Source organism: Perognathus longimembris, chromosome 23 (genome assembly GCF_023159225.1).
Source record: "Perognathus longimembris pacificus isolate PPM17 chromosome 23, ASM2315922v1, whole genome shotgun sequence".
In the NCBI taxonomy this organism is placed as follows: domain Eukaryota; kingdom Metazoa; phylum Chordata; class Mammalia; order Rodentia; family Heteromyidae; genus Perognathus; species Perognathus longimembris.
This window is the reverse complement of record NC_063183.1, coordinates 12,493,599-12,509,591: the sequence shown is the minus strand read 5'-3', so window position 1 is coordinate 12,509,591 and position 15,993 is coordinate 12,493,599. Positions and strand designations below refer to the sequence as shown.

The 15,993-nt window shown below is 56.2% G+C and overlaps 1 protein-coding gene across 1 annotated transcript; it reads left to right on the top strand.

Moving 5' to 3' along the window:
- Positions 1–1,252: 1,252 nt before the first annotated feature.
- Litafd (LITAF domain containing) lies at positions 1,253–4,000 on the top strand. Its single transcript, XM_048333084.1, has 3 exons — positions 1,253–1,385; positions 3,388–3,532; positions 3,892–4,000. Exons 1-3 carry the CDS (start codon positions 1,253–1,255, stop codon positions 3,998–4,000), a joined length of 387 nt encoding a protein of 128 aa, XP_048189041.1.
- The last annotated feature ends 11,993 nt before the right edge of the window (positions 4,001–15,993 follow it).

Below are 15,993 nucleotides of genomic sequence, written 5' to 3'. Positions count from 1 at the left end.
CCACAGAACACTAACAAGACATCACAATGGCTGCCCCCCAGCTGGCCAGTGGCAGGGAGGTCCACTCACACTCCTGCACCTGGCCTTGCCACAGGGACTCCTCTGAGACAAAAACATGGGCTTCAAAATGTCCCAGACAAGGATGGGGGACAAAAATCAATCCTCAAACAACAACAAGAGAGGATCCACCTCAGGTGCCAGGGCTGAGGCAGGCCAGGGGGAAGGGCACTGGGACCTGCAGGAAGGGAAAGGAGGCTGTGCGCCACCTGACTGAGCTGGGCACTGAATCCCAGCCCACCTTCCCCAATCCCCAGCCCCACTGCCCCCTACCCTGGTTTCCCTAAAGAAACATGGGACCTCCAACATCAGATGCCTTCTTAGAATGGCAGGGACAAATCAAAAAGCAACAATCCTTTCTTTCCAAACGATGAACCTTTCTACCCCACCCACTCCCCAAAGAGTAGGCAGAACCCACACAGCCTGGGTGGGGGTCTGAGGCTGGTCCAGTCTTGTTTCACTTATTTAATGGAGGTTACCAGGGTTTGGACTCGGGCTGGGCTTTTGCTTGGATTTTTTTGGCCCCACAGGGCCTGGACCCAGACCCTGTCAGCAGCGCCTCTTGGGTAACTGGATGTCAGGCCCGTGTGATCACACCCAGCTCTGCCAAGCCACCTGGATGTGTTGGCCTCAGAAACCCATGTGACCTGTCCATGCTGGTCAAGGGGGCAGGGCTGCTTGCTTGGGATCACCTTGAACTCGCAGCCTGCAGCTGGGACCAGGGCCTTCCCGTCTGGCCTGCTAAGGCCTCCTGTTTGCAGAGGCTATGCCGTGGAGGGGTGGGGTGCGGTGGGGGGGTTCTCTGTGCTGGCTCCCACCCTGCGGGATGCACAGAGCATCTAGAAGGCCAGGAAACTGCCAGCTGCTCTCCTGGCACGGGCAGGAGGAGGAGGTGGAGAGGAAGCCCAGGGGCCTGTCAGGTGCCCCGTGGCTCATCACACCAACACACGGGGTCCTCACTGTCCACCCAGGAATCCCGCCCACACCCCTGCTCTGCTGTCCTGGTCCCCACCCTCGGGTGCACCACCTGGGGTCCTTGTCCCACAGCCTCAACCCCCACAGACCCCTGGGCTCTGCCCTGGCTAGAAGATGGCCACTGGGGCATGAGGGAAGCTCCCTAGGGCACAAGCAGGGTCTCCACGCCCTGTGAGAAGGCCCTGGGGGTCAAGTGCAAGCCAAGGAGGGGGTGTGGGGCATGGGGCCAGGGCCTCAGAAGTCCTCTGAGGGGCAGAGGGGAGCCGACCACAAGGAAGCCGCCTGTTCAGAGGCAGCCACGCGGCAGCCGGCAGTGAAGGCTTCTGAGCCCGCCAAGCCCCAGTCCACCTCTGGTTCCCACACTTGTCTGAGGGGCAGGCAGGGCTGGCATGGGGTCTTACTGTGGAAGCTAGAAAGCCTCAGATTCCCACACACACACACACACTCACTCCTCCTCCTGGAAGGCTGGGGTGACAGGTGTGAACCGCCATGCCCAGACTCTCGCCTTGTTCATTAGTTCATCGCAGTAAGTTACTGAGCTTCTCTGAGCCTCCTTTCCACACCTGGGAAATTAGAGTAGAACTTCACTGGGGCTAGCTGTGGTGTACCTGTCATCCCAGCATTCAGGATGCTGGGGCAGGAGGAAAGTAGAGACAGGTGGGCACGACGGGACTCGGATCTGCCCAGGTGGAATCCAGCTCCTCACCCTGCAGCCCCTCCACCCCTTGGGTAATTCCTCCGGCCTGGCTTTCTCTTGTGGAAACTGGTGCCCGCACCTGCAGTCTCTCTGTACCCACCCACCGCAGCCCTCAGACCTGAGGCTTTTCTTTCCTCTCTCCTCTAGACAGTGACTCATCAAAGAGGAGAAGACACCATTCATGTGCCGATGGCCCATATTTCTGTCCCCCAAGTAAGTGTCTAACTGTGGCCACCACCTCATCTTGCCTTGTGTCTCATGCTTGGGCTACCAGGAGCTTCTGCTCAGATCTTGGGCCAGGGCTGAGCACACAGCACCCACTCTGGAAAGCCCTCCTTCCCCCACCCTGCAGCTCAGAGTCCACAGCCGGCTTAGCCTCCCCTTTGCTCCTGTGACTTCCCTACTACCAGCACCACCCCAAGCATTGTTCTCCAAGACAATTGTGGATGGGGTGAGATGCATACAGTGAGTGCTGAGGAATGCTGATCTAGTAAGCCCCCAGCAAGCACAGGGCCCTTTGCACTACACAGGAGGGGAATGCACAGCCCCTGGTGGGGCCTGGGATTTGGGAGTTGTCAACAGGCTTCCCAAGAGATTCTCAAGTACTCTGAGAATTGCCTGGATGCACTGGACATTAGTCAGCTTCCCAAACCACAGGGAAGTTATTGAGGTTCTTAACTTATAGTGGAAGGGTTTGACTTTGACTTCCAGATCTGGGAGCTCAAGTCAAGATCCAACAGCCCCTCTTGCTTTGGGCTTCTTGGGAGCAGCAGACTCTGATCCCACAGTGCCTCCAAAAACACGCCCACAATGACCTAAGCACCTCCCACATAGCCCCACCTCCTGAGACTCCATTGGCTTCCAGTCCCTTCGAGGCCACACCCCCAGTGACCAAATACCTCCCACAAAGATTCACATCCTGAAACCCCGGCACCTCCCAATAGCACCACCATGAGGGCCAGGCCTCTATCTATCACATGGACCCTGGGAACTCTTAGCCAACGATTCCTAGAGGGCAGCCACATGCTGGAAAGGGCCTGAGTCCTCACCACCCACACTTAGTCCTTCTTGCCTTACTTTCCCATCAACTGGGGACATGGCACACTCCAAATCTCAGGGCCCCTCCCTCTCTAAGCTCCACACCCAACTCAGTGTGATTCACCTGGCCCATACCTGAAGCACGTGGGTCAGAACACTAAAGTGCACTGAATTTGCCTGTGTTGGGTTTTCTTTGGCGGTCTTGGGGAGAGCCCCAGATTTGATACACTCACCCATGAGCCACATTCCAGCCTGGGTATTTAATTGAAGGACTTGGAGATAAGTCCTTGCTAACTTAATGAGCCAGTGGAAGGTCTGCCCTGTGTTAGGATGTGCAGGGCACTCTGTGAGTATCCTGGCTCCTGTCCTCGCCTAGGCCGGGGTCCTAGACTAGGGAAGTCCCTGAGACAGATGGGCAGGTTGGGCAGACATGGGGACCCATCTAGTTGGCCTCAGGAACTTAAAGCAACAACTTGCAGATTCGATGCCACAGTGGGGGGATGTCAGGGTGGTGGGGACCAGCGCTGGTGGGGGGACGTCAGCCAGTGTGGACTGGCAGGTGTGGGAATAGTGTTCTGAGGACTTAGAGGACCTGGTCTGACCCCCCTCCCTCCCCTCAGGTCTATATGGCGGCCTGCGGAAGGTGGTGATCTGCATACCCACTCAGGTGGTCTGTCCTTACTGTGGGAACTACATTGTCACGGTGGCCACCCCTGTCCCAGGATTACTCTCCTGGATCGTGTGCTCTAGCATCATTGTGCTCGCGTAAGTGGCTAGTCCTTGGGAACCACGGAGGCCCTGAGCACCCAGTGGAGAGCCCTGCTGGGTGGGTGGGGGTGCTGGCCTCCCACAGTAGGATGGGCATCTTAGGGAGGGTGTGCAGAAGACAAGTGGTACCTGGCCCACAGGATGTCCCGCCCCCCATGGGCGTGGTCAGTTAGCATCCTCAGAGGAAGCCCTGTACCTCCTGGCTGGTGTCTCTCAGGATGACGAAGAGAAGAGGTGATAGATACCACCCAATGGTGGCCAACATTCTTGCCTTGGAGATGGCGGGATCCCCAGGCCTATCTTTAGGTACCCAGAGGTGGACGAGGTCTAGGACAGAGAATGGCCTCTTCTCACAGGTGTTTCCTGGGTTGCTGCTTTCTCCCGTGCTGCAAGTCAAGCTGCATGGAGGTGAGCCACTCATGTCCTGTGTGTGACAAGGAGATCTTCCGCTGTCAACGAGTGTGATCTCAGAGAAATAAATATCACTGAAGCCCTTTCAGTGTGCTGTGTGCTGCTGGGACCACGCTGGCTGGCCAGGGACGGGGAAGAGACACCGGTCATCCCTGCACATACCCTCTGCTTCCCACCTAAGGTGTGGTGACACCACAGGGGCTGGCACACCGCGGGGCACACTCGCTGGAGGAGGGAGGCAGGGCCTGCGAGGCTTGGCTACCGAGGCCGGCCTCCCTGAGGCCCAGGATCCTGTCTCCTTTCTATCACCGCAAGCCTCTGCCTCTCCAGAAAATCCTGTGGTCTGCTCCCTTCACCTCACCTGCACCTCACCCTCACCTGACATCAAGCCTCATCATCTCCTACCCCTCCCTGCATACCGCCATTTCCCCTGCTTCCCCAACCTGCCTGCATCCTGGGTGGCAAGGAGCATCCGTCTTCCCCTGGGCCACCGCCTTCCCACCATCACCTCCTGGTGAATTTTCATGGCCTTTCTGGGGTCCTGCCCTGGCCACGTCTCCCATTGCTCTGGAGGCTTCAGCCTTCATCTCCAGTGTCTCACAGATGCCCCAGCACAGGAAACCCCTCAATGCTATGACTGGCTCCCCCTTTCCTCCTTTTGCAAATGCCACCCGTCCTGCTTCCCCAAGCCCACCTGGCTGGCCTGTCCACTGGCCCTGCTGACAGCCTCCCCTCCATCAGTTTCTTGAGTTTCTAGCCCTCCTTGGCATCCCCAGGAGCTGGCAGGAATGGGGGCTGTTTGGGGGCGCTGGGTCTGCCCAAGTCCCCTTAAAGGGTCTCCCACATTTGATTCCCGTGTCTCCTTCAATTGACAGCCTTCCTATGTGCAGGAAGGTCAAGGGCACATGGATGTGAAACTGTTGAGCGAGGAGTAATTGGTACCACCCACCAGGGCAGGAAAGGAAATCCAGCGTCAAACAAACGTATATCCACCCACCACTGTCTCATCTAAGGTGAATTTCAGAGAGAGGAGGGGAGGAGGAGAGTCTCAGGTATTTGAGATGGGGTGGGGCGGGCCGGGCATGGGGGGGGGGGAGGCTGCAATTCAAAGCCAATCCAGGAAACTCTAGCTGCAAAACAACCAGTGAACTGTGAGCAGTGTGAGGTGCGGCTCAAGTGGCAGACTCATCGTTGCACAGAAATAGCCAAGCAAAAGTTGAGGTTGTGTGTTCAAACTGGTGTTAAAAAAAAAAAAAATGAATGGGCTGGGGATATAGCCTAGTGGCAAGAGTGCCTGCCTCCGATACACGAGGCCCTAGGTTCGATTCCCCAGCACCACATATACAGAAAACGGCCAGAAGCGGCGCCGTGGCTCAAGTGGCAGAGTGCTAGCCTTGAGCGGGAAGAAGCCAGGGACAGTGCTCAGGCCCTGAGTCCAAGGCCCAGGACTGGCCAAAAAAAAAAAAAAAAAAAATGAAGAAGGGGTGGGGATATGGCCTAGTGGCAAGAGTGCTTGCCTCGTATACATGAGGCCCTGGGTTCAATTCCCCAGCACCACATATACAGAAAACGGCCAGAAGTGGCGCTGTGGCTCAAGTGGCAGAGTGCTAGCCTTGAGCAAAAAGAAGCCAGGGACAGTGCTCAGGCCCAGAGTTGAAGCCCCAGGACTGGCCAAAAAAAAAAAAAAAGAAGAAGAAGTCAGGTGCTGGCGGTTCATGCCTGTAATCCTAGTGACTCAGGAAGCTGAGATCTGAGGCTCACGGTTCAAAGCCAGCCCAGGCAGGAAAGTCTAAGAGACTCTTATCACTGGTGATCAATTTAAGGAGTGGGGAGACATTGTTCTTCCTATTCATCCTCCTCTCAGACGTGTCCAGTGAGGGGTGGGCAGGGAGGGATGAGGCCCCCCAGGGATGCGTAATAACCGTCGTGCAATGCCAGAGGTGAGGGGGAGATGGGGGTGGGGGGAGACTTCAGAGGGATAGGCAGAGGGATTCCAGGCTGGGCAGAAAGTACGGAGATCAGAATGGTGTTCTGAGAAGACGTCTCGGACTGCTGCTTGCCTCGATGCTCGCCTTGCCGGGGTGGTAGTTTCACTCACAGGGCTGTGTGCAACCCGGAGACTTCACGAGGTTAAGGTTCTTACTATGCCCCCCTTTCTCACTGAATGCACTCATTCCCTAGGCAGGTTGAAGGTCAGGCAGCAGCGGGCCGGGTCCCTGAGCTGAATGAGGCCACTGGCAGCCCCAGGTGACCGATGGGACACTGCTAATGTGGCACCCTGCTTCAACAGGGCCTGTAGAGGCAAGTTCAGGGGCAGGGCAGGATCAGTGGCCGCCCACTGGCCTCACAGCTGGGTCTAGGGGGAGCGGGGTGGGTGGGGGCAAAGTTCACAACAGGCTTTCACCTGTGGTGGTGAACACAGCACACAGACCTAGAAGACCTTGCCCTGCCTTAAGTGTGGCCCTGGCACCTGCCTACCTTTGTCCTGCAGCCGCGAGGCAGGAGGGTGAGGCTGAAGCCAATGCCCACTTCTGTTCAGGGAACAGTGATCCATCCATGTGTGAATTGACCTGGGCACACTACAGACTTCAGGGGAATCGCCGCCTGGTGTTGGGAGCCCCACTGCGTCCCTCACCAGCAGGGCCAGAGTCTGAAGACAGACGTTGCTTCAGCTGAGCTGAAGGCAACCCGGAGGACAGGGGCAGGCGTGGCCTAGGAGTGGTGGGCGTGGCTTAGTGAGTGGGCGTGTGGGCGTGGCCTGCTTCCTGCGCTGAGGCTGTGTGGGGGTGAAGAGGCCCTGAGTCTTGGCTCTGGCCACCTGGGCCAAGGTAGGGACAGTAGCTAAGGGCACCAAATGCAGCATCTCCCTTAGGGCCTCTGGGTCGTGGGCTGTAGGGGAAGTTGCTCCTGAGAGTGGGGCACCAGGTCCAGCTTGGGGAAAGAAACACAAGACGCTGCCACGACCCCTCCCGCTTTCCCGCCCAGGCCTGGCTGCATTGCACACAGCAGGGACTTCGAGGTCATGGCTACCCATCCTGCTTAGCCCTTCACAGCCGCTGCACCTGCAGGGTCTCCAAACCAAGATGGAAAGTGGCATCTTTCCCGGAAGATGGCAAGTGGCATTTCTTCCAACTCTAGGCAGCCTCAATCTCTTCTCTTGGTTGTAGAGACAAGGACACTGGGCAGAACCATTGTGGTCCCATCACAAAGATGGCCGGCCTTCAAGGATGGATGGGATGTGTTGTCCCTGGTGCTGACTGACCTGACACCTCTTAGCTTGATTTCTTACAAAGCAGAGGCCATCCAACCCCACTTGAGTTCACCCAGGCTCCTGGGGGGGGGGGGGGGGGAGGAGCCCCATTTGCAGTCCTAAAGATCCTGTTGACACCTCTGTTTTCCAGTCCTTCACTGCATGGGGGTAGTGGGGGAGAAGGCAGCAGCAGGGATCCTGGAAGTACAGTCAGCTCCTGGGCCTGCAACCTGGAGAAGTCTGTCCTGCTACTTGTCATCCTGCTGCTGTGACACAGGGACCTCCTGAAGCCACTCAGAGTGGGTCTGGCTTTACTGTTGTCATCCACGGACCTTCTGAAGGCCAATTGGTGCCCGGACCTCACCAGGCCTTTCTGCCCTACACAGACAGACCAACAGACAGCTTCACTTCCACATCTCTTACAAATGTTGAATTCCACGTACATAGATTTGAGTTTCTGCCTGTCTCCGTGCCCCAAGCCCTCGGCTCTTGCTTCTGATCTGTGATGTTTCAGGCTCCTGCCCAAATCACCACCCCTCCTATGGAGCCTGGAGTGAAGAGGAGAGTGTAATGGGGAGATTAGGGTGTTCCTAGCACTCTACCACCATTATGTGGTACTGAGGAATCAAACCCAGGGGGGCTTCATGCATGCTAGGCAAGCACTCTACCACTCAGCCATGTTCCCAGACCGATAATGTTGGTTGTTTGTTTTTTTTTTTTTTACCCTCCCCAGCAGGCTGGCGAGACCCCAGCAGGACACAGCACATGGTAGGGGCATTACTGATATTTATTTCTCTGGGATTATGGTCAGTGGTAGTGAAAGAGCTCTTTCTTGCAAAAAGGGCAGGTTTGGCCGATGTCCTTCATTCCTTCAGGACAGCATGGGATAAAGCAGCAACCCAGGAAACACCTGCAGTCCCAGGGGGCTGTGAGCAGAGCCCATCCTCTGCCGGAGACCTCGCCATCTCTGGGTAGCTGAGAATCTATGGTGATCCTAAGCCCCCGGACCGAGAGCTGTGCTAACCCTGTCATCTCAAGCATGTCAGCCACTACAGTTGGTACCACCTCTCATCTACTTCATGCTGAGAGGCACCTGACCTCAGTCAAGGACGGCTCGCCCTCGGAGGATGCTAATTGGCCACTACTTATAGAGGAGACATCCTGTGTGCATGGCACCGCTTGTCTTCCGCACATACTCCCTCAGATGCCGTCCTACCGCGGGAGGCCAGCGCCCCCACCCACCCAGCAGGGCTCCCTCACTGGGTGCTCAGGGCCTCTGTGGATCCCAAGGCCTGGCCACTCACGCAAGCACACAGGAGCCAGTACACATCAGCCAACCAAGGAGTCCTGGGACTGGGGTGGTCACCCGGCCAATGCAGTTCCCACAGTGGGGGCAGACCACCTGAGTGGGTATGTTGACTGTCATCTTCCGCAGGCCAGAATACATATCTGGGGAATGGGAGGGGGTTGAGATCAGAACCCAGTTCTTCGTGGCCCAATGCTGTCCACCCCAGTAGGAAACCCTTCCCACGTCTGCCCACCCACGATGACTGCTGCCCCTTCATTGTGGCATCGAATCTGCAAGCTTCTCTAATTCTCTCAGTTCCCAAGGCCAACTAGATGAGTCCTCATGCCCGTCAAAATGGCCATTAGTCTCAGGGACTTCGCTAGGCTAGAACCCAGGCCTAGGCCAGGACAGGAACCAGGACACTCACAGAGTGCCCTGCACATCCTAACACAGGGCAGACCTTCCACTGTTTGGCTCATTAAGTTAGCAAGGACTTATCTCCAAGTCCTTCAATTAAATTCTCTATCCAGGCTGGAATGTGGCTCATGGGTGAGTATGTCAAATCTGGGGCTCTCCCCAAGACCGCCAAAGAAAACCCAACACAGGCAAATTCAGTGCACTTTAGTGTTCTGACCCACGTGCTTCAGATATGGACCAGGTGAATCACACTGAGTTGGGTGTGGAGCTTAGAGAGGGAGGGGCCCTGAGATTTGGAGTGTGCCATGTCCCCAGTTGATGGGAAAGTAAGGCAAGAAGGACTAAGTGTGAGTGGTGAGGACTCAGGCCCTTTCCAGCATGTGGCTGCCCTCTAGGAATCGGTGGCTAAGAGTTCCCAGGGTCCATGTGATAGATAGAGGCCTGGCCCTCATGGTGGTGCTATTGGGAGGTGCTGGGGTTTCAGGATGTGGATCTTTGTGGGAGGTATTTGGTCACTGGGGGTGTGGCCTCGAAGGGACTGGAAGCCAATGGAGTCTCAGGAGGTGGGGCTATGTGGGAAGTGCTTAGGTCATTGTGGGCGTGGTTTTGGAGGCACTGTGGGATCAGAGTCTGCTGCTCCCAAGAAGCCCAAAGCAAGAGGGGCTGTTGGATCTTGGACTTGAGCTCCCAGAGCTGGAAGTCAATATAAACCCTGGTATTAAGCTCCTGGTAGTCCAAGCATGAGACACAAGGCAAGGTGACCCGGTGGTTACAGCTAGGCACTCACCTGGGCGACAGACGGGGCTATTGCAGCATGGTTGCTGCTTTGAACAATTCCCACTTTCCTCAGACCCTAGAGGAGAGAGGAAAGAAAAGCCCCTCAGGTCTGAGGGCTGCGGTGGGTGGGTACGGAGAGACTGCAGGTGCGGGCACCAGTTTCCACAAGAGAAAGCCAGGCCGGAGGAATGAGCTGCAGGGCGAGGAGCTGGATTCCACCTGGGCAGATCCAAGTCCCATCGTGCCCACCTGTCTCTACTTTCCTCCTGCCCCAGCATCCTGAATGCTGGGATGACAAGTGCACCACACCTAGCCCCAGTGAAGTTCTACTCTAATTTCCCAGGTGTGAAAAGGAGGCTCAGAGAAGCTCAGTAACTTACTGCGATGAACTAATGAACAAGGTGAGAGTCTGGGCATGGCGGTTCACACCTGTCACCCCAGCCTTCCAGGAGGAGGAGTGTGTGTGTGTGGGGGGGGGGGAATCTGAGGCTTTCTAGCTTCCACAGTAAGACCCCATGCTAGCCCTGCCTGCCCCTCAGACAAGTGTGGGAACCAGAGGTGGACTGGGGCTTGGCGGGCTCGGAAGCCTTCACTGCCGGCTGCCGCGTGGCTGCCTCTGAGCCAGGCGGCTTCCTTGTGGTCGGCTCCCCTCTGCCCCTCAGAGGACTTCTGAGGCCCTGACCCCATGCCCCACACCCCCTCCTTGGCTTGCACTTGACCCCCAGGGCCTTCTCACAGGGCGTGGAGACCCTGCTTGTGCCCTAGGGAGCTTCCCTCATGCCCCAGTGGCCATCTTCTAGCCAGGGCAGAGCCCAGGGGTCTGTGGGGGTTGAGGCTGTGGGACAAGGACCCCAGGTGGTGCACCCGAGGGTGGGGACCAGGACAGCAGAGCAGGGGTGTGGGCGGGATTCCTGGGTGGACAGTGAGGACCCCGTGTGTTGGTGTGATGAGCCACGGGGCACCTGACAGGCCCCACCTCCTCTTCCTGCCCGTGCCAGGAGAGCAGCTGGTGGTTTCCTGGCCTTCTAGATGCTCTGTGCATCCCGCAGGGTGGGGGCCAGCAGAGAGAACCCCCACCCACCCACCCCACTCCTCCACGGCATAGCCTCTGCAAACAGGAGGCCTTAGCAGGCCAGGCGGGAAGGCCCTGGCCCCAGCTGCAGGCTGCGAATTTAAGGTGATCCCAAGCAAGCAGCCCTGCCCCCTTGACCAGCATGGACAGGTCACATGGGTTTCTGAGGCCAACACATCCAGGTGGCTTGGCAGAGCTGGGTGTGATCACACGGGCCTGACATCCAGTTACCCAAGAGGCGCTGCTGACAGGGTCTGGGTCCAGGCCCTGTGGGGCCAAAAAAATCCAAGCAAAAACCCAGCCCGAGTCCAAACCCTGGTAACCTCCATTAAATAAGCGAAACAAGACAGGACCAGCCTCAGACCCCCACCCAGGCTGTATGGGTTCTGCCTACTCTTTGGGGAGTGGGTGGGGTAGAAAGGTTCATCGTTTGGAAAGAAAGGATTGTTGCTTTTTGATTTGTCCTTGCCATTCTAAGAAGGCATCTGATGTTGGAGGTCCCATGTTTCTTTAGGGAAACCAGGGTAGGGGGCAGTGGGGCTGGGGATTGGGGAAGGTGGGCTGGGATTCAGTGCCCAGCTCAGTCAGGTGGCACACAGCCCCCTTTCCCTTCCTGCAGGTCCCAGTGCCCTTCCCCCTGGCCTGCCTCAGCCCTGGCACCTGAGTTGCATCCTCTCTTGTTGTTTGAGGATTGATTTTTGTCCCCCATCCTTGTCTGGGACATTTTGAAGCCCACGTTTTTGTCTCAGAGAAGTCCCTGTGGCAAGGCCAGGTGCAGGAGTGTGAGTGGGTCTCCCTGCCACTGGCCAGCTGGGGGGCAGCCATTGTGATGTCTTGTTAGTGTTCTGTGGGTGGGCCTTTGTTCTGCTTCCTGCTGGAGAAGGTGAGGCTGGCCCTGGACTTCCCTGGGATAACCTGTGGGAGGACCCGCTGTCCTCTTCCCATAGCGCCCCCTGGTGGCCGGGAGCTCTGGGGTAGCTGGGTGAGGAGTCCCATGCAGGCTCAGGGAGGAGTCAGTCCAGAGCTGGCCACTCTTGGGGAATGAATTCCACAGGGCTTCTGCCACAAGAACCTGTGAGACCTTCCACGTCCTTCCTCTCGGAGTGTGAGTATGCCTGGGCACTGTGGCTCATGGACCTGAGTGTGTACATGCAGTTCTCTCAGACCCCATGGCCTCTCCTGTTCATTCAGCTCTGCAAGTCTGGGATGAGATTCCCCGAGCCCCCTTCCCTTCTGCCTCTCCCCTTCAGTCCCTGCCTTACCTCCCACCTGTAAAACAGAGGCAATAATCACAACCTTGAATGGCTTTTAATTTTTGGTGACAGTACTGACGCAGGGCCTTGGTCTCTCGTCCACTTGAGCCATGCTTTGACTTCCAGTTTTTGTTGCCTAATTGGAGATAGAAGTCTCAAATTTATCTTTCTGGGATGACTATGAAAACACAGTCTTCAGATCTCAGCTTCCTGAGTAGCTTAAATCACCCAGAGGCAAGATGCCAGCATCTGTCTTCTATTTTCTTTTGCAAGTCCTGGGGCTTGAACTCAGGACCTAGGTGGTGTCCCTGAGCTTCTTTTTGCTCAAGGATAGCACTCTAGTACTTGAGCCACAGCATCACTTCCAGCCTTTTCTGTTTATGTGGTAATGAGGAATTGAACCCAGGACTTCATGCATGCTAGGCCATGCCTAGCTATGCCACATTCCCCATCCCCATAGTTAACTTTTCTTTGGAAATAGGCTCTCATGTAGCTCACTTTTCTGGACCTTGGAATCCTGCCTCAGTCTCCATAGTGCTGGGATTACAGGCATGGCTCATCATACCCTGGCTTTTATAGAGCTGTTGAGAAACCCAATAATGTGACTCACAACCCTTGGAGGCTTGAGACCCATAGGATCTTGCCTCAAACCAGCCTGAGAAAAATCCACTAAACCCCATCTCCATCCAAGCAGCACAAATCAGTGCTGGAGACATAGAACACCAATGGTAAGCAAGCCAAGCAAGTCCAAGGCCCTGAGTTTAAAGCCTGGTACTGGGTTGTTGGCTCACTTTTGTAATCTTCCCATACTTAGTGTAGGAGGTTGAGGTTTGAGAATTCATGACTCAAAGCTAGCCAGGGGATATAGCAAGCTGTGAGCACAGCTGAGCCATGAGCAAACTAGGCAAGTGTGAAGTCGTGAGTTCAAGTTCTCTTGGGCCAAAATATTAATAAATAATAATAAAAAACAAGGACTAAATATGTGGTTCAAAATGGAGATGGAGTGGCTTAGGTTCAATCCTCAGTACATTAAGACACACACACGCACGCCCCGCCCCTCCAAAGCAGCAGTAGCAAGAGTGGGAGAAAAGAAATGGAAGCTACTGGCACTTGAGGGTTGTTGTCTAGGAATGCCACAACATTCCCCTGGGGGCACTCATAGCAGCAAGGGGACAAACAGCAGGACAGACCTGCCCCTCTGGGGTCCCCCTCTACCATTCCCCACCACCAAGCACTGGGAGACCTGCAAACAGAAGCCATCAACAGGATCTTCAGGAGGCTCCTGGGAGGCCCCGTGAGAGCCTGCGGGGGAGCAGGGTCCTTGCCTGCCTCTGTTTCCCTTTGCTGACCCCACACTTCCAACATGTCCTGAACCAGGCAGGCCGGGGAAAGGGGAGGTAAGGTGGGCAGGGCCCCAGCACGGCTGTGCACCAGTCTGCCCCTCCCAAATGCAGTATTCCTGACAGGGGTCCTGCCGTTAGCTGCCTGTCTGGTTCACGGAGCCCCACAGTGCCGAAAGGTTCTTAGCTACTGTCCCCTCTGGCCACCACTGCAAGGCGGCCAGAGATGGGCAGGCCACACCCAACTCAGCAGTATCTTGGACAGACAGGAGGGTGTGGTGCGGCTCTATTAGTGATGGGAGCAGCTCACCCCGCCCCACGCGTAGGTCCTGCCCAACCTAGTCCTAAGGATGCATTGGGCCCAGCTGAAGCAGCTCTAAGACAGGCCATTAGCTGGCCCAGCCCAGGAGGGGCAGAGCAGGTCCAAAACCAAGCCAGAACCCACCTGCAGCCTGCAGCTCACCCCCAGATCACTTCACACCCACTTGCTCCGGACGGCTAGATCACATAGAGCTTCAACAATGGGAGGGCAGGGTGGGGAGGCTTTTCCTTCCTTATACTCAAGCACACCTGGGGTCTGCATAGCCACCCCCTCCCCACCCCGGGTGGCCAGGACCCACTTCCCCCTCCACCCCTTGACTCGGGGGGGGGGGGGGGGTGTCTTCAACAGGTCTATACCTCAGCCCATTTTGAACCTGAGATTAAAATGACACATTCTCAGAATGGTGCCTGGTCTGTGGTTGTTTGCCACACAGTGGTGGCAAAGGCTACCATGTGTCCCAAGAGTTATTAGTGTTTGATTCTCTGACCTGGAACTGTGATCCTCCCATCGCTGCCCCCAGTGTAGCTTTGAAAAGGGACCTCTGGCTACTCGCTGGACTTTTCCAGGATGTCTGCCCAAATCACAAGAGATCTGTCGCCACATTCCATATCAAATAAAGTTCCAGGTGCTCTACATCTCAAACCCCTCCTGTCCCAGACTCCACAAGAAGGGAGAAGGGTCCTTGTGATTGATTCCCCAGGCCCTCAGCATCTTGTGAGAGGTAAGTCCTGGTCAGGGCCCAGATCAACAAGAACTGATCCCTACACAGGCTCTATGGAGCCCAGGCAGGCCTTGAACTCTTGATTCTCCTGTTCCTGCCCCTTCAGTGCTCATAGACTCATGGTACTCTGAAACAATCCCCGTGCAAGGGCTTGTGCCATGAGTGCCTCTCTCCTTTCGGGATGTGCTGGCACACGAGTCAACCCTCTGAGCAAGGCTAGTTGCTCTTCAAGAGGACACTGGGTAGGGAATGCACCCCCGGCCCACCGCTGGTGAGGACAGTAGCCTCTTTGTACTGTTCCCAAAGGAGACCCTGCAGATGGCCCCTGAGACCCATGCTCACCCAGGCCAAACCAGCCCTCCCTGTCATCCGGAGACACCCTAGAGCATCTCGAACAGGGGTGGGGAGGAGAGCCAGAAGCCCAAAGGTATCTCATTGTTCTCCATTTATATTCTCCTCTCCTCAAAAGCAAATGAACTCATACTGCCAGTCATTGAGGTAGGAAGAATGGGGAGAAAGGAAATGTGTCCATAGCAAACCCCAGCCCAACACCTAGAATATGGACCTCTGGGTTTTAGAGGTGGAAGGATGTGTGAAGGTGTGAAGAGGTCCAAAGGACCCACTGACAGCTTCTTGTCCGTAACTGATCCAAGGAGGCCTGGGGCAGAAGACTGAGGCTTCTCCGTGGCAGTGGAGAAAACTGCTCCAAGCTACAGAGATCACAGAGCTCACCTGGCCGTGCGGTCCAGTGAGGGGCCTCAGACCCCACATGATGCTATGGCACCATACCCCGTGGACTTGGGGTCCACCTGAAAAACCACGCACCAGGGCCACTCCTGGTCCCCAGGAAGCTGGCCAGAGGCAAAGCTCAAGCACAGCTCAGGGGGTGGGGAACCTTCCTGAACCTCCGCTGCATGGCACTCACTGAACTTCCATTTTTATAGAAAATTTTATTCAACATACAACATTTTCCAGCAAAAAGGCAATATACAGGAGAGTTGGTGCACACCGCTGCTACAGAAACAAAACAAAAAATACTGGGAAGGAGGAAGTAAGTGATTGCCGATCCTATCTGACTGCACTCAAATCTAGACACGCAGGGGCGTTCGCTCAGCGTAGAGGGAGCCGGGACACAGTGAGAGCAGCCCTGAGGCCGCTCGCAGACTCCCTTCCCCCCCATGCCAAGTTGTACATGGTCATTCATTAAATATACAATTTCATCTGTCCTTTTTTCCCCCTCTTTTTACCCTTTTTTCTTTTTATTACAAAGTCAACAGCTTCCTACCACTAGCGAGCATGCCCTCTTCTAAAGAAAGGCTCCCCTGGTCGCAGGCAGCTCCTGGTCCTACTTGGAACCATCCCCTGCTGTGATCAGCCTGCCAAGAGGCAGCAGAGTAAACCTTAATCGCACTTCACAACCTTCTCCGGACCAAAGCCCCGTGTCTGTGAGGGCTGGTTCAGTGTGCCCACTTCGCGATCGGCTGCCGGACAGTGGTGGCTGCGGGGTGACAGGTGTGACATGAGGCTACGAAGGACCCGGGCAGCTGCGGGCGGGTGGGCGGGCGGGCAGGCAGGACGAGCCGAGGAAGGCCGACAGTGCACACAGA